Source organism: Bubalus bubalis, chromosome 2 (assembly GCF_019923935.1).
Source record: "Bubalus bubalis isolate 160015118507 breed Murrah chromosome 2, NDDB_SH_1, whole genome shotgun sequence".
Taxonomy (NCBI): Eukaryota; Metazoa; Chordata; class Mammalia; order Artiodactyla; family Bovidae; genus Bubalus; species Bubalus bubalis.
The window spans coordinates 181,542,304-181,560,686 of NC_059158.1; the positions used below are offsets into that span (position 1 = coordinate 181,542,304).

At 37.5% G+C, this 18,383-nt stretch overlaps 1 protein-coding gene across 5 annotated transcripts in view; it reads left to right on the top strand.

Annotated features, from left to right (window-relative positions):
- HNRNPR (heterogeneous nuclear ribonucleoprotein R) overlaps nt 1-18,383 on the top strand; it is a 33,643-nt gene that overhangs the window by 2,143 nt on the left and 13,117 nt on the right. For 2 of the 5 annotated variants that reach the window (XM_025278751.3, XM_006056553.3), the window contains exons 2-5: nt 1,108-1,276; nt 3,526-3,644; nt 4,189-4,296; nt 5,986-6,099. In XM_025278751.3, the coding sequence (XP_025134536.1) occupies nt 1,120-1,276; nt 3,526-3,644; nt 4,189-4,296; nt 5,986-6,099 (498 nt within the window). In that variant the 5' untranslated portion in view covers nt 1,108-1,119. The remainder of the gene's footprint in view (nt 1-1,107; nt 1,277-3,525; nt 3,645-4,188; nt 4,297-5,985; nt 6,100-18,383) is intronic. The other 3 variants (XM_025278753.2, XM_044938129.1, XM_025278752.2) reach the window with 2 other exon arrangements.

The window sequence follows — 18,383 nt, forward strand, 5'->3', positions numbered from 1 at the left end:
GTTGTTTCAAGTCAGAAAAACTGCACCCGGTGCATTTGCACAGTGTTTTGATAAGCAGTCTGGAAGTGTGGTTATCTTATGTGTGGATTTTAGTGCTTTTTAGGAAACTTGTATTTTCTTTATAGCTGTCTAGGTATCTTCAGTTTCATCAGGAAAAGTAGGCTTTTCCTTGAAATCCACCTTCATGTCTTTTATTTCAGTATTTGTTGCAATGTCTTTATTCTGCTGCTTATTATCTTCATCACATTATAATTTCACCACAGACAAATGCACTTTAATTCCCTATCTTTTGAGGAGCTAGTATAGAGACTGGCCTTGTATGGTTTTATTATTTAATCTCTCTTCAGGGAGTTGATCCATTTCAGCATTACGTAAAAGTTGAACACCCAAAATGATTTGGGTAGGTAAATCTGAGACATCTGACCTAAGTTTAAAAAGAAGCAACCTTAACTATAGCTCACTTTTTATTTTATGTGGACTTAAAGCAATCATTAGCTTTTAAATCTGGTCATTTTTTCTTTTAAATCTGTGAATGGGAATAGCAAATTAATTTTAGAACAAAAATTAATGTCAAGCTGTGTTTTTTAAGTTAGGTGGAGAAAACCCAAACCAGCAGCATGTTGAACTAGAGACAACAGGGCCTTTATTTCACACCTATGTTGGATTTGAAGCAGAGCTAGTAAAGTTTGAAAGTCCTTGAACCTTAAGTTGTCTGTGGGTGTTCATTCTGTTTTTAAACCAGACTTTTTAAAGTGTTTAAGAATTGAGAGCTGAGGGGCTTTTTAGGATTTTGTGGTGATTTTTGATATAAGCTCATCAGGACACAACTGCTGCTTTTGTTAATTAGTGATTCTACCTTAAATAAATTCAAGCTTTTATCTAACCTAGTGTACATGAAGTTCCTTAAAGATGCAACACTTCCATGTACATTTCCCATGGTTTTACAGAATTATCTCAAATTTAGGTCAGATACATCAGAAAAGCCATCAGAAATAATATTTTGATAGAGGTTATTAGCAGCATGTATACAAATTAGATAAATCATGCATTGTCCTACAAACTAGTTATTTCTGGCTTAATGTAATATAGCTCCTGAATTTTTTCCAGCAGCATAATAAAATGGCTAATCAGGTGAATGGTAATGCGGTACAGTTAAAAGAAGAGGAAGAACCAATGGATACTTCCAGTGTAAATCACACAGAACACTACAAGACACTGATAGAGGCAGGCCTCCCTCAGAAGGTGGCAGAAAGACTTGATGAAATATTTCAGACAGGTATAATATACATTTCTTGTTTCTGACTGGTTATGAAAGTGAGGGCAAACCACTTTGAATTTTATAGATTTTTTTTAAGGTTAAATATTACTTATTGTTTCTGATCTATGTAGAGCTGAATGTTACTTTCCCTTCATTGAGGGCATATTGGGTTTGAGTTTGATATTCTTATTTCATTATTTTGAAGCCTTAGTGTTGAATATGCAGTCTGAGTTGTTTCAGAACAGTACATCAATTTGTCTTAGATTTACCATCAATTTAAAATGTGTTTCAGCATATCAAATTTTACATTTTTTTCTTAATCTAAATCAGTCATTTTGCTTTTACTTTTCTACCTTTAGCTTCTTAAAGTGATTGTTAAAATAGCTTAGGTCTTATTAGGTGGCATAATAAGAGGACTAGTTTAGATGGTATTGTCTGAAATGATAATAAAATGTCAGACTCCTTGAGAGTTTGTGGCCTGTCCAGTTTGTAACAGACAGAAATCTACAACTCTCAGTAATTTGGAAGTGTTTGGTTTGTAACAGCTGTGTTTTTTTTAAATCTAGAATCCCATGGTTAAGTGCTTAAGCAAATTTGAACATTTTAATATGGTGGTTGTAAGTGGTTTGAGGTTCTAAAGAGGGAGAGAAATATGTATACCATTAGAGAGCATTGTTCATAAATAAATATGTCCTCCCCCTTCGGGGCCATTAGATGGAAACGTTCTTCCTCTGTGTTTTGTGTGCCTGTCCAGATTCTGGGAGAGAAAATGGAATTGTCTCACAAACTGTGTCTTAAGTACTGTAGTAACAAATACTTGTTTTTTTGTCCTTATTTATTTATTTATTTTTAAATCCGAGAAGCTCAAGCTAAAGCTCATTTAGACACTAAAATGACTTCTCAGACTGACTCCTGGGTGATGGTCCCTCTGAAAATCAGTGCTCAGAAACTTTCTTTGATGTTCTGCCATAGAGAATTGGCAGTGATCTGCTTAGAGATGCTCTCTTGTAGAGTGTTTTGTTATTGATAAGAGGTTGATGGCTTGGGTATAGGGTTGGATTGACAGAATGGATTGATGGGTATCCTGAGTTGTGACTTTGGGTGGTGATATGGAATAGTTAAGTAAGGAAATGCCAGTTATTTTGGCATGCTCATTTTGAGCTCTTAAATCATGGCATCTTTTTTTTTTTTTTTTTAAGTAACTTTGCAAGTGATATTATGGAATAAAGTTCTTTTTGGCTTTACCAAAATGGAGTCACTTTTGATGTTAGTTCATATGGACTTGGGGCTTTTAATCTGCCAAATATTTCCATTTTACTTTGGATCAATTCTGAAATATATTCAGAAATATAAAATTTAACAGACTTAAATTATATTTAAACATAGTAGATGTTCTGTGTGCAGTTAAATATACTACATGTATATATAGAATGCAGTGCATATATTTTCTATATACTTTGCTTGTAAGTCCATAGTCAAGTCCTTTTAATGCCATTTGGAAAAAAAAAAAATTGTCATTGTTGACAGTGTTGTTAATGCTACAGCATCTTTTAAAATCTCAGTGACACTTGTGAAGAACAAAAAATGCCTTAAAATATGACTTTTCAGAATTGATTAATCAAGCTGCACTTGCATTTATAGGAAAAATTTAAAATTTAATGTAAAATATGCCTTTCCACATTCTGACTGCAGCAAAGTAGATGCTCAAAACAAATGAAATTTCATTTTATCTTTGGTGCTAAGGAGGGAAAGCCTTTGACACTTTTTGAAGAGTGGGAAGAATTATTTAGCAAAAATCATTTTTTCCCCCACTTCTTGGGTGGTTAGCAACAACTCCAGCAGTCCATATAATTTGAAGGTTGATTCTTGGGAAATACAGTGGTGTTTTTGTTTTTTTTTTTTTAACCACTCTAACATAATCAGAACTTACTATTTTAATGCTTAATCTGTAGTACAGTGTGTATGTACGTCAGATTTAACTTCCAAGATTTAAACATTTTGGAGAGTGGGAAATGGGGTTAGAATTTTTTGTGTGTGAAATGTGGGGATTGAAATTTATGTTTATAGGTATTAACATTGTGTCTTTTGTTTTCATATTTGTACTCTTGATCTTTCTATATAGTATTTGTATAGCTGACCTATATGCGTGTAGTTGAATGAAAATGTAGTTAGTATTGAATAGAGCAGTTCTTGATGAACATTGATAGCACAGTTTAGACTATCCTCTTTGTTGCAATAATGTTACCCGTTTTCAATTTAATTTTTAGGATTGGTAGCTTATGTCGATCTTGATGAAAGAGCAATTGATGCTCTCAGGGAATTTAATGAAGAAGGAGCTCTGTCTGTACTACAGCAGTTCAAGGAAAGTGACTTATCACATGTTCAGGTAAGGACATGATCCAGAAAAGTCTTTGAACAACTAATGATCTGAAATTATTTTACTATTACTTTTTTTCTGTGGATAAGTGGTATTTTTTATTTGTGACTACTACTGCTTCTTTAAAAAAAGTTAGCGTAAAAAAATGTACATGGCAAAAAGTTTTCAGAAACGCAAGTGTAAAGTAAAAATCTCCCACTTCTTGTGACGTTTTTGGATTATGTGAAACTGTTTTGTTATCTTGGAGGAAAATAGATAGGAGAAATAGTTTCAGGACATCTGGCAAAAATAGCCCAGATGCATTTAAACATCAGCAAATGGAAGACTATTTTGCCAGCGCTGAGGGTAAGCTCCCCGGAGGTCTTCTGTGTGTTAAGTGCTGTCAGTTCCAGTCTCTGGCACATAGCAACCACTCATCAAGTATTTGTTGAGTTAATAAATGCGTAAATATTTTGTTTAAATTCTGTTCTTCTGAAATTTAAATTTAATTGTATATTTGACCCTTCAACAATTCCTGGTAATTCTTTTTCATTGAATTACTTGGCTGTTCTAGAACAAAAGTGCATTTTTATGTGGAGTTATGAAGACCTACAGGCAAAGGGAGAAACAGGGGAGCAAGGTGCAAGAGTCCACGAAGGGACCTGATGAAGCAAAGATCAAGGTAAAACTTGACTTGGGTAGTTGTAATGAAATTAAATGTAATCATGAGATCAGATGCTCTAGAAATATTTATTTCTTTGGATGGGTCAGGTCTTGGTGGTCCACGAGGGATCTTCCTTGCAGGATGTGGGGTCTTAGATTGCAGCGCACGGGCTTCTCTGCAGTGGCAGTGCTCTGACATAGAGTGCATAATGCCTGGAGTGGAGCGGGATCAGTATACCTGTGAGCCATTATTGGTACTGTTGTTGTTATTTAGATAAACTGAAAGGAAAATACAGGACTTTTACTAAAAGACTAGTGAACCTCATATTTAGTTAAATGGATATTGGTGTTTTGCTGTAGTGGTAGACTTTTCAATTTGAAATAATGTTGAAGTTTGTACAATTCCTTCGTGTTTTAGACAAGAACTACAACTTACAGTTTTTATTCCTTTGTACCTTTTTTTCCTCATGTGGAAAATGGCACACTCCCATTCTTATATCTTAAATAATAGGTGAGAACTGTATTTGCTATAATGGTTATTTTTTTTTAAACTTACTGCTGTTCATAGAATAGGTCTATGTTATTTCCCTAAAACTGGCTATCTGCTCTTGAGAAGGTGCATATTGTATATGTAATATGTGTATACTACATATTATACAAGTAATGGATAATATACGTGTTTTGTGTCAGTGGTAGAAGAATGGAGGATCTAAGATAACTGCTATCTCAGGGTTATCCAGCGATATTTTTTAAAACTTGAATTTGATGTCATCTAAAATTTCTTGTTGCTCTAACATTCTGTGGTTTTTAAAAACCTGGAGTGTAAAATCCTGCCATTCCTAGATGGATCGCCTTTCTTTTTTCCATTGTGTCCTTGTTCTGTAGGCCTTTCATATGAACACAAACCCTTAAGGGCAGGGACAGTATCTTCTTTTCTATGATTCCTCTTAACACCTCATATAATGTTGTGAGGAAGGTTGGAAATCAGGAAATGGTTTATTTTTTGAAACCTGAGAGTATATTCATTTGGTAATTGCCAAGTATTTTGAGTCTGTGCTATATGAGAAATGGTCTGGTTCTTATGGAGCTTATGGTGTAGGAGTACAAAACAACAGGATCAAACAAAATAAAATTTAAATTATTTGAGTACAATAGAAAGTCAGAATAGGATGATGTGAGAAACAGTAAATGAGAGAAGCTGCCTAAAAGAGCTAGGACTTGTGATTTCTTCCTGTTTTTAAGGATAGAGAACATTTTATTTGAAAAGAATCACTTGTGGATGTAAGCATGGTATGTAAAGGGAACAAATAAGGAAAAAATCTGATGTAGAGGGGATATAAAAGGAGGTATACTATGGTATGTAAGTATGAACAGATAGCTTGCGGTCAGCTTACGTCGAAGTGTTAGTAATCCTTCCCCCTTTTTTCTTTTCTCATTAAAAATAGATGACATGTGCTCAGAGACTTAATTTGCCTACAACTCTTTGCATTAAATGTCTGGAAAGGAGAAGTAAAAGTCTATGCATGTGAGAAGAACTAGTGTGAATGCTGTGATTTTTTTTTTTTTTTTTTTTTCCTTTTTTTCTCCCTTGACTAATATACCTAAAATGTTGGGGTACCTTTTGGAAAAGATTTATATTTTGATTTGTGCGTGCATTTGTATGATATTTAACATTCAGGAACTAACAATTATGTATAATTATCTTTAGGCCTTGCTTGAAAGGACTGGTTATACCTTGGATGTAACCACAGGACAGAGAAAGTATGGCGGTCCTCCCCCAGACAGTGTGTACTCTGGCGTGCAACCTGGAATTGGGACAGAAGTGAGTGTTCTTCAGCCATTTGCTGAAATCCTTCCAGTTTGTAAATACTTCTATCTATTGTATGATGGGAAAAATAACTTGGATTTTTTTCAAAGAGTAGCCATAACTTTTGTTTTGCTATCCATCTGTATTCTGCTGCTATCGTAAGCAGGGATAATCCTGTGAATGGTAGATACCTAAACACTTTGTAAAGGAATGTATAGAGTTCTTGGAACTGGTAGCTAGAACTATGCAACTAGCAACACACCATTTTAGGTCCTTGGGATGAGGTTGTTAAGGAGAAGCAATTGCTTTATTCTGTTTTTCTTTTATGTCAAAATGGTGCTTGTCATCTCTCCTGACCCTCTCCTCCATCACATAGAAGATAGTGATAGACTTTTCAATTTGAAATAATGTTGAAGTTTGTACAGTTCCTTCGTGTTTCAGACAAGAACTACAACTTACAGTTTTTATTCCTTTGTACCTTTTTTTCCTCATGTGGAAAATGGCACACTCCCATTCTTATATCTTAAATAATAGGTGAGAACTGTATTTGCTATAATGGTTATTTTTTTTTAAACTTACTGCTGTTCATAGAATAGGTCTATGTTATTTCCCTAAAACTGGCTATCTGCTCTTGAGAAGGTGCATATTGTATATGTAATATGTGTATACTACATATTATACAAGTAATGGATAATATACGTGTTTTGTGTCAGTGGTAGAAGAATGGAGGATCTAAGATAAGATAACTGCTATCTCAGGGTTATCCAGCGATATTTTTTAAAACTTGAATTTGATGTCATCTAAAATTTCTTGTTGCTCTAACATTCTGTGGTTTACAGAGAGATTTATTGAAGGGAATGGGTTGCAAAAGGGAAGGAGGTAGAATCAAAGGATGTAGGAAGGATTCTGCATCAAAGGATGTAGAATCAAAAGGTTGAGCACGTTGGTCTATACTTGAAAGAAGAGGGAGTCCCTTCTGTATCTGTGTGTTGATGAGGGTTTCTTCATATGCCTTTATGTTAGACTATTCTGATCCTTTAAATGGAGAGCACTGAATGCCAGAAGATAAGTCCTGTCATTGCAGGTCCCTTTTCTGATTTGATGTCTCCGTTGTCTTTTTAGTGCCTCGCATGATGCCGGGAGTATAGTAGGACAGATAATTGGTGGTTATGGTTGTTTTTTTTTAATACTGTAATCATGACCTCATAACTTAAAATCAGATTAAATGATAATCTTACAGGATTTTCTTTAAAACAAAGTGAAGGGGGTAGATCCTTAAGTGATAGTGTCAGTTAAAATATTTAGGTGGTATTATTATGTATCTCCTACTTATTAGAATTTTAAGAACTTTACTCAAACATTATCAATGACACCCTTCTGAGTGCTGAAATTTAACTTTTGAGGTAGCCCAAAGCACAGATTGTTATTTCTAGTTTGTGAGTATGTAAATAAAGACATCACCATTTAATGTAACTTTTTAGATCTATATCAGAGCTAATTTTAATTATGTTCTCTGTATGTAAATGTACATTTATTGGTTGTTGTTCCCTGAGCTTCTTTTATGCATTATTATAGTTAATTATTATAGTTATTCTGTTTCTTAATATTTAACATTATTGAAAGGACTCTAGGCCTTTTTATTTTTTGATACCTGAATCAGGTACATATGCTTGTTTTTGAATTTCAAAAAAACTACTGTAAATCACTTACTGCTCTATAATTATTGATAGAGTTGGGATTGGGACTGTAAGCCATCTACATTCCTTATAGGAGAAAGTGTCATTGAAACATAATATACTCACTGTTGTCCTCTCATTAATTCCCTGAGACCATACTTAATGTTCTACTTATGTTGTGAACCCTTTCAAATCTACATTTATATTTTATTTTTAAAGAATATGGAGGGACTTCCCTGGTACTCCAGTGTAAGTTAAGGCTGTGCTCCCAGTGCAGGGGGCACGGGTTCAATCCCTGGTTGGGGAACTGAGATCTTCATGCCACATGGTGTGGCCAAAAGAATAATAAACAATATGGAAATATAACTCAGCTTTCTTACAGGGACTCCTGTACTATATGTATTTTTTTTCCTAATGGTTTTAAATTTGCACCTAAGCCCTCATGTAAACTGAATGAAAAATGGAATTTTTCCTTTGCCTTTTTCTTGTTCCTGAGACAAGTTGAAACACCTCCAAGAGGGGAATACATTTTGAAAAAGTTATCAGTAGTATACCATTCATCGTATGATATCCTTATCAGTTATTATTACACTTTCTTAGTTTCGTTTCTTTGATTATAAAATCCTTAGAAATAAAAGTTATGTCATACAGTTTTGTTCTTCACAGTGCCCAATATAGCCTACTGTAAAATTGGTTGTATCTATTTTGTAATTAATCGAAATTTTTTTTTTAGCCTGTTAGGTAGGTTCATTAATGAGCTCTTTAATGGAGACTTGTTTTATCTTTGCTCCATGTAGATAAGGGACTGCGTGCTGCAGTCAATGGGGTCGCAAAGAGTCGGACACGACTGAGTGACTGAACTGAACTGATGTAGATAGGGAGGGATTTGCTAGTACTTTAAGATTTCACTGGAAGTTCTTCATTTAATAAACTGTTTTGAGTACCCAGTTAAAAACAAATCCTATGTTAAATGTAAAATTTGTTTCAGTTCAGTTCAATACAGTCACTCAGTCATATCCGACTCTTTGCGACCCCATGGACTGCAGCACGCCAGGCTTCCCTGTCCATCACCAACTTCCGGGAGCTTGCTCAGTCTCATGTCCATTGAGTCAGTGACGCCATCCAAACATCTCATCATTTAATTATTTTGACAGGTGTGTAAACTGAGTATGATGTTTCTAAGCATCACTTGAACCAGCATGTATTTGGCATACCTATATTCTGCCAGACCCTGCCTCAGTGCTGGTATTTATTTCTAGATAATCAACAATACATGGTCCTGCCTTTGAAGAGGAATCAGACACACACAGTCAGTCAGTTAGTTCAGTCACTCAGTTGTGTCCGACTCTTTTCGACCCCGTGAACTGCAGCACGCCAGCTCTCTCTGTCCGTCACCAACTCCCAGAATTTCCTCAAACTCATGTCCATTGAGTCGGTGATGCCATCCAACCATCTTATCTTTGGTCCTCCCCTTCTCTTCCTACCTTCAATCTTTCCCAGTATCAGGGTCTTTTCCAGTGAGTCAGTTCTTCACATCAGGTGGCCGAAGTATTGGAGTTTCAGCTTCAGAGTCCATATATAATATTCAGGACTGATTTCCTTTAGGATTGACTGGTTTGATGTCTTGCAGATTTTATATTGCACTCCCTCTGTAGGAGAAAGATGTGTTTTTCTGTATGTTATCATTATGTGCAGCAGATACGGTTGCAGCATAAATCCCTATATGAGATCACCAGCCTAAAGCACTCCTGGCAAGCAGTTTGTTGCAACAAAATTGCAGTGTAAAGTTTTGGATTCCTCCCTTAAGTTCAGATTTCATGAGATTTGGCCCATACTTGTTGAAGATTAAAGTTTTGAAAATTAGGAGGGTTTTAATATATTGGGTTGATGATAGATTTAGTAAAGTAATTGGTTTTAATTGATATCACTTTTGATGCTTCAAGGTTTGGGGTTTTGTTCTTTTATGGCTCATTGCAGTTAATAAAAATTACTACTAGCTCTTGAGTGAGGAAGTTGAAATTAGGGTCAGTGCCTGATACTGACAGTATTGAAAGTAAGTTACAAGAAGACAATGAAGTTTTATCTTTGGATAAAATCTACTGTAAATTACCCCTATGGTGAATACTCATTAATGGACCTTGTTGCTAAGCCATTGACCTTGAGATGAGAAATAAACAAGAACGTTAATAGCAGTTTTGAAATGTATTTTTTTTTAGTGTGCGTTGGCTCTCAGACCTAGTATGGCTATAGTATTTTTGTATCCTTTTTTCCCTTTTTATTCCAGTTTTATTGAGAAATACTTGACATATAGCACTATGTAAGTTTAAGGTGTACAGCATAATGGTTTGACTTAAATACATCATGAAATGATGACCACAGTAAGTTTAGTAGGCATCCATCACCTCATAAAATTAAAGAAACAGAAAAAAATAATGATTTTTCCTTGTGATGAGAACTCAGGATTTACTGTTAGCAACTTTGTTATATAACATACAGCAGTGTTAATTGTATTTATCATGTTGTACATCACATCCCTAGTTATAACTGGAAGCTTGTACCCTTCTTTAACTACTTTCATCCAGATCCTTCTCCTGCCAACCTTACCTCTGGTAACCACAAATTGATCTCTTTTTGTGTGAGTTTGTTTCTCTCTTTGGTTTTGAAGTTCAGTTGGCCTTGAGCACGGCGTTAGCTCCAGGCGCAGGGCGTAGTGATTTAACTCCTCTAGTTTCAGAGTGATCACCGTAAGTGTAGCTACTGTGCGTCACAGTGCCTTTCTGTTCTTCCGCTGGTTTTGTAAAACTCTATTTCATTGACATAAATGTAATCTCCATGCAGATCATCTCTATATATTGGTAATAAACTCTGTATGTTGGACTTAACTCTTTGTTTTATTAGCTAGTTGAGGTGTTAAAAAGAAACAGGGTGTTTAACAGACCTGTAAGTATATGACTTTGTAACATTTGATTTGCGTTACATATAAAGAAAAGCTGCTCTGTTTGCAAAAATAGCAAATAGAAGCTGGATATTGGAACAGCCGTTGTAGATAATTGGAAGACACTGTTGATCTGCCTGGTTACTTCTGTCGATTGCTTCCAGAGTCTTCAGGGCTTCCTCTGTTACTGTTGAAGGAATCAGTGGGTAGACAACAGCCAAAACTTGTTCAAAACCTTAAAGTCTAATGAGTAAAGGAAGAACAGGTGTTAGGATATTCACTGGATTCTGTTGGTTCTGGTGGGGAGGGATAACCTGCACATGACCGAGTGTTTACTCTGGATAGCTCATATGAAGCCAGAATGGCTCAGGGATCAACACGGTAATAAAAGGAAAACATTCATATTACATTTCAGTGCATTAAAAACTGAGCTTAAAAAACTTTACAAAGAGGGATACTTAGTTTTTGAATACTATCTATTTTAAGCCTTTTAAAGTTCCTTTAAAGTCCTAAGTTAAACTGATCTTGAAATGAGACCATCTTCTGTTTCTCAAGCAAATCAGTGTTTTTGGCCTGTTTCTTCATGGACGCCAGTGAATACAACATTGGGCATAGGTTTGTTGATGTTTCTTTTATTTTTGTTTATATGTTTATTTTTGGCCACGCCATGTGCGACATATGGGATCTTAGTTGCCTGACCAAGGATCAAACCCTTACCCCTTGCAGTGGAAGCGCAGAGTGCTAACCACTGGACTGCCAGGAAATTCCTTGATATTTCTAAAATAGAACAGTATTCTTGTGGAAAAGCTGTAATGTCAGGTGGACTTCTAACATTTATATGATCATGTAGAGTACAAGGAGCTTACTGTTACGAATTCTTTCTAATCAATCAGTTGCTTTTCCTGAAAATACAAGATCTTTTCAAGTATGGTTAGTGAAGTAAACCTGAATGGTTCTGAAAATATATACACATGTTAAGAAAGTAGTATAGTAATCTGACACTTAGATTCCTCATTTATCTGTGTTCAACTGTATATTTTTTAAAATATTCGTTTGTTTATTTTTGTCTGCACCGGGTCTTAGTTGCAGCACGCAGGATCTTCCTTGTAGTGTGTAGGCTTTTCTCCAGTTGTGCACAGGCTCCATCCAGAGAGCTGACTCAGCAGTTGCTGCATGTGGTCTTGGGGAGCTTAGTTCCCTGACCAGGGATCGAACCCATGTCCCCTGCGTTGGAAGGCGGATTCTTAACCACCAGGGAAGACCCTCATGGGTGTTCTCATAGTGCCACTGTGTGTGCTGTCTTTGCTTTTGCATGCATTTGTAATGGGTAGGGAGAGAATACAGATGGTGAATGGTGTAATTACGAAGCATCACTGCATTATAATAGAAACGATAGAAAGCAGAATTTACTTCCCAGGACAGTGTTAAAATATTCAAATAACAAATATTCTCAAATATAAAGATATTCTAACCAGGCTAGACTTAGGTGTGGCCAGAGCCTAGCAACACTAAAACATATATTTCAGAATTAATACCAATTACTCTTGTGTTCACAACAAACTGTTTAAAATTTTTAAAGAGGTGGGAATACCAGACCACCTGACCTGCCTCCTGAAAAATCTGTATGCATGTCAAGAAACAACAGTTAGAACTGGACATGGAACAACAGACTGGTTCCAAATCGGGAAAGGAGTATGTCAAGGCTGTATATTGTCACCCTGTCACTTACATGCAGAGTACATCATGAGAAATGCTCTACTGGATGAAGCACAAGCTAGAATCAAGATTGCCAGGAGAAATATCAGTAACCTCAGATATGCAGGTGACACCACCTTTATGGCAGAAAGCAAAGAAAAACTAAAGACCCTCTTGAGGAAAGTGAAAGAGGAGAGTGAAAAACCTGGCTTAAAACTCAGCATTCAGAAAGCTTAAGATCATGGCTTCTGGTCCCATCACTTCATGGCAAATAGATGGGGAAACAGTGGAAACAGTGAGAGACTTTATTGTTTTGGGCTCCAAAATCACTCTGGATGCTGACTACAGCCATGAAATTAAAAGACCGTTGCTCCTTGGAAGAAAAGCTCTGACCAACCTAGACAGCATGTTAAAAAGCAGAGACATTACTTTGCCAACAAAAGTCCGTCTAGTCAAAGCTTTGATTTTTCCAGTAGTCATGTATGGATGTGAGAGTTGGACTATAAAGAAAGCTGAGGGTTGAAGAATTGATGCTTTTGAACTGCGGTGTTGGAAAAGACTCTTGAGAGTCCCTTGGACTGCAAGAAGATCCAACCAGTCTATCCTCAAGGAAATCAGTTCTGAATATTCATTGAAAGGACAGATGCTGAAGCTCCAATACTTTGGCCACCTGATGTGAAAAACTGACTCCTTGGAAAAGACCCTGATGCTGGAAAAGATTGAAGGCAGGAAAAGAAGGGGACAACAGAGGATAAGATGGTTGGACGGTATCACCGACTCAATGGACTTAAGTTTGAGTAAGCTCTGGGAGTTGGTGATGGACAGGGAGGCCTGGCATGCTGCAGTGCATGGGGTCTCAAAGAGTTGAACACAGCTGAGCGACTGAACTAAACTACTCTTGTGTATTTTTTGTCTCAGGATGCCTTTTATCAGTAGTGTGTGTTTTTTGTTTTTTGTTTTTTTAAGTGCTGTGCTCTGTTAATCAGTGCTAATATATAGAGTTGTGAATGCTATAGGGTGATACAACTGAAACTAATGAGAAGTGGTCAGATTCTGGATAATTTGAGTGTATATCTTAACAAGATTTATTGATGAGTTGGATACGGAGACATGAGAGAAAGGAGCAGAGGATGGCTTTAAGTCTTAGGACCTGAGCAGTTAGAAGGATGTAGTTGCCACTTACTAAAATGAGGAAGGCTGTAAAGAAGAGCAGATTAGCAGGATTGAAAGGTAGTAGTTCAGTCTTGGACATGTATGAGTTAGAAGTCTCTTAGTCATCCAAATGGAGCTGTTGAGTGAGCCATTACTTACGTGAGCTTGGAGTTCATAGGAGAGTTTTGACTGGTGATCATAAATATGGGAGGCATAAGTATCTAAGATGATGGTGTTTTCAAACCATGTTTGGATGTGGTCACCATGGAAGTGTATATAGCTAGAGAAAATTTTTAAGATCTGATTCCTTCAGCACTTCAACATTTAGAGAGATGGGGAGATGAGAAGGAACTAGCAAAGGGGACTAAGAAGGAGGAGGCAGTGAAGAGGCTTCCCTGGTGCTCCAGGGGTTAAGAATCCGCCTTCCAGTGCAGGGGGTTGGATGTGATCCCTAGTCTCAGGACTAGGATCCCACATGCTGAGGAGGGCTACTGAGTCTGTGCACTGTGGAGCCTGAGTGCCGAAACAAAGACTCAATGCAGCCAAAATAAATAAATTTTTAAAAGAGAGCCAATGAGATAAGAAAAACCAAGAGTGCGGTGTCCCAGAGGTCAAGTGAAGAAAGTATTCACAGAAGGAAAGTCAGTTATATCAAACTTCCCAAGTAAGATGAGGACTAAGAATTGACATTTGATTATGATAGCATAAATGTTGTTAGTGCCTTTGACTGGAGTGGTGACAAAAGCCACATTGGAAAAGATTCAAGAGACTAAGGAGATGAGCACATTTGAGGCATTAAGAATATTATAGCTCTTCTGAGCAGTTTTGCTACAAAGGGTAGCAGAGAAATGGGACAATAGTTAGAAGGTTTATAGTCAAGATATATTTTTGTTTTAATTGAAATTTTAAAGAAAGGGGACTTCCCAGGTGGTCCAGTGCCTAAGACTCTGCATTCCCAGTGCCGGGGGCTTGGGTTCAGTCCCTGGTCAGGGAACTATTAAATCCCACATGCTGCAACTGAGAGTCTGCCTGCCGTAACTAAGACCATGCATAGCCAAATAAATATTAAAAAATAAAATAAAATTTAAGGGGGAGATTGTAATATACTATGTGCTGATGGGAATGATCCATGTATAAAGGAGGAAATTGATGATAAAATTGTTGTCAGACCAAGAGTCCTTGAGTAGGACACAAGGGAGGGCACCTAGCGTATAAGTCACAGTACGAGATAGATGTTCGTACATGTATTTACTCAAAGATGAGCAACTGTTATGACCCTGGCACTGCATTCAATACTGGGAATAAAATGAGGAACAAGATGTGGGCTCTCTGCTTACATGGAAGCTGAATGCTTTTGCTGATGTTACTCCCAGATAAGAATCTTGAGACTTGCTGATTTAGAAACCGTAACTGGAATGTAGATTTGAATCCAACATAGCTTAAAACTCACTGTTTCTCACATTCTGCCTGCCTTTAAGCTTTCACCCTGCTACACCAAGCCACTGTCATCTCTTGCCCTGTTAACCTGACTGGTCAGCCTGTTTTTCCTTATGATCCACTTTCTACCCTGTTGCTTCTACCCTGCTGCCAGTCTTACTTCTTTTAGGACATAAATAATACCTGGTTATTTATCTGCTCAAGAGTCCTCTTAACATCTTCCTAACATGTTTGGAATAAAACTCTTAAACTTCTAACTGGTTTAACTTAATCTGGTCCACATTTTCTCTTTCTCATCACTGTCTCCTGTGTGGACCTTTAATTTAATCACTGACCTATTTGCTGTTCGTCAGATATATCAGTTGTACTCGGTATCTTTTTGTACTTGTTCTATCCCCGTGGAATGCCCTTTCCTCATACTTTTGCTTTGTTTTCTCTATCAGGTCTCAGTTCAAATTTGTCTTCTCAGAGAGGCCCTCCTACTTAAAATATAACCTCTTCTTCATTTATCCCTTTTCTTTGCTTTTATATTATAATTTCCTCCTGAAATTGTATTGTCTTTTAAATTGTCTGTCTCTTATCAGTAGAATGTAAGCTTCATGAACATCTAGACCTGTCTGTGGTGTTCACTCATCTCTACTGCTGCTGCTGCTAAGTTGCTTCAGTTGTGGCCGACTCTGTGCGACCCCATAGATGGCAGCCCACCAGGCTCCCCTGTCCCTGGGATTCTCCAGGCAAGAACACTGGAGTGGGTTACCATTTCCTTCTCCAATGCGTGAAAGTGAAGTCGCTCAGTCGTGTCGTACTCTTAGCGACCCCATGGACTGCAGCCCACCAGGCTCCTCCATCCATGGGATTTTCCAGGCAAGAGTACTGGAGTGGGGTGCCATTGCCTTCTCCTCACTCATCTCTAGAATGTAGGAAAAAAATACATGGCCTATGAGTCCACGCCTCATGAAAGGTTTGGACAAGTTCTGTGAATAGGGAGGGAGCTAGTTACCTGCACTGGAGCTGACTTCAGGCTGACATTTTATTTATTTACTTACGGATTTATGGCTGTGCTGGGTCTTGGTTGCTGCACATAGACTTTGTCTAGTTGCAGAGAGCGGTAGCCGCTCTGTAGTTGCAATGCCCGGGCTTCTCGTTGTCGGGGCCTCTTCGGTTCGGTTGTGGAGCAAGGGCTGTAGGTGCACTGGCCTCAGTAGTTGGAGCTCATCGGCTCTAGAGCGTTGGCTTCAGCAGTTGCTGTACATGGGCTTAACTGCTCCGTGGCATGTGGGGTCCTCCTGGACCAGGGATAGAACCCATTACCCCTGCACTGCAAAGCAGACTCTTAACCACTGGACCATCAAGGAAGCCCTCGAGCTGATATTTTAAAAATTAATTGGATATGGATGGGAATTGGAGGGGTTAAAAATATCTGAGGTTTTTTGTTTATGAGAGTATTTTTCCTCAGTCATTTGCCGGGGTTGGGGCTGGGGTGGAGTGGGGTGGTGGTTAGCAGAAATTATGTTCTCCTAAGAGAAATGTGGGAAAAAATCAGAGGAACTGATTGACAAGGGTCAGTTTTAGTTATTTTGATTTTTGGACAAAGGAAACTTTTGTTACATATACATTGTACCTTTATTTTAAATAAAGAAAATAAAATTAGAATTTTTTCATGTATCGATAACCACTTTTAACATTCTGATACATAGTCATTCTTATCTGTACATATATTTATACTAAAAAAAATGAAAATTGGCATTGCTAAAGTTACTGATGATTTGAGGTAAAATCAGGACTACCAAGAGGAAGTGTTTAATAGGTAGTTGGAGATACAGAATTAGATCTTGAGATATATAGGAGGTATTGGGAAATGACGGTAGCATTGTATGTGAATATGGATGTTAATATGAACCTTACAAGGGAAGGAAGTACAGTGAATTATGGGAAATAGGGCTGTAACTTTGGGAAACATGCAGCTTATATTATTAAATGGATAGAAGAATCACCATGGAAAGGATAGAGGAGTAGTTAAAGGTAAGACTAGGTTAGTGGAGGATTCTGAGGTTTTTCCCGTAGTCATATATGGATGTGAGAGTTGGACTATAAAGAAAGCTGAGGGTTGAAGAATTGATGCTTTGAACTGTGGTGTTGGAGAAGACTCTTGAGAGCCCCTTGGACTGCAAGGAGGTCCAACCAGTCCATCCTAAAGGAGATCAGTCCTGAGTGTTCTTTGGAAGGACTGATGTTGAAGCTGAAACTCCAATACTTTGGCCACCTAATGTGAAGAACTGAGTCATTGGAAAAGACCCTGATGCTGGGAAAGATTGAAGGCAGGAGGAGAAGGGGATGCCAGTGGATGAGATGGTTGGATGGCATCACCAACTCAGTGGACGTGAGTTTGGGTAAACTCCAGGAGTTGGTGATGAACAGGGAGGCCTGGCGTGCTGCGGTTCATGGGGTTGCAGAGTCAGACACAACTGAGAGACTGAACTGAAAACTTAGGGGAAGAGAAGTTTCAGAAGGTAGCATCACTAGTGTTATTGCTTGTTGAGAAGGCAAGGATGATGATGAGATTGAGGAAGGGAGGACTTTTTAATTTGGTCCTTAAAAGTCCATTAGTGACATTTGGGTGTACAATTTAGTGTTGGAAGAAGCTAGTTTTTAGAGAGTTTAAAAGCATATGGGAGGGAAGCTCCAAGAGAGAGCGTGCATATGTGTACTTTAAGCGGCTTCACATTGTTCCATAGCAGAAATCAACACAACGCTGTAAAGCATGTATCCTCCAATTAAAAAAAAATGGAAAGAAACTGATACCAAAACAATGTAAGAAAGAAATAGAAATGGAGCTTGATGATGCCTACATGATAGAACAATTTAAAAAAGCATAGATGCAAGTGCTTTTCAGGGTGAGCTTTCATTAGAAAGATGGTTCTGTAGGGATGTCACTGAGATGATTGCCGATCTGTTACTTATGCCTTTCTTAGCTGCCCGGTATTAAGCATACAGTAGATGTGTTGAATAACTGCATGAGTGAAAGCAAACAGGTAAGGGCCAGATGTTTAAAGCATTTAAAAATGAAAGGAACAATAACAGGCTAAAGAAGGGGTTTTTGTATTTTGTTATGGGAGATCTGGCATGTTTAAAGATGGAGGAACTGTGGGAAGGAAAGAATGTACTGAACAAGATAGGACAGTTGAAGAAATAAAGGTTTAAAATTATTTCCAGAAGAAGGTAGTAAGAAGAAATGGGCTTATTTATTAGGGTTAAGGAGCTACTCTTGTTTTGGAAAAGAGGTACATTTTTTTCTCTGAGGTATAAAGGAAGGAAGTGAAAAGAGATGTTGAGAAAAGTTTTTAAGGCCAAGAGGAAAGAATGTTAGGAAAACCAATGACTTTTCAGGCGACCCTCTTAGAATG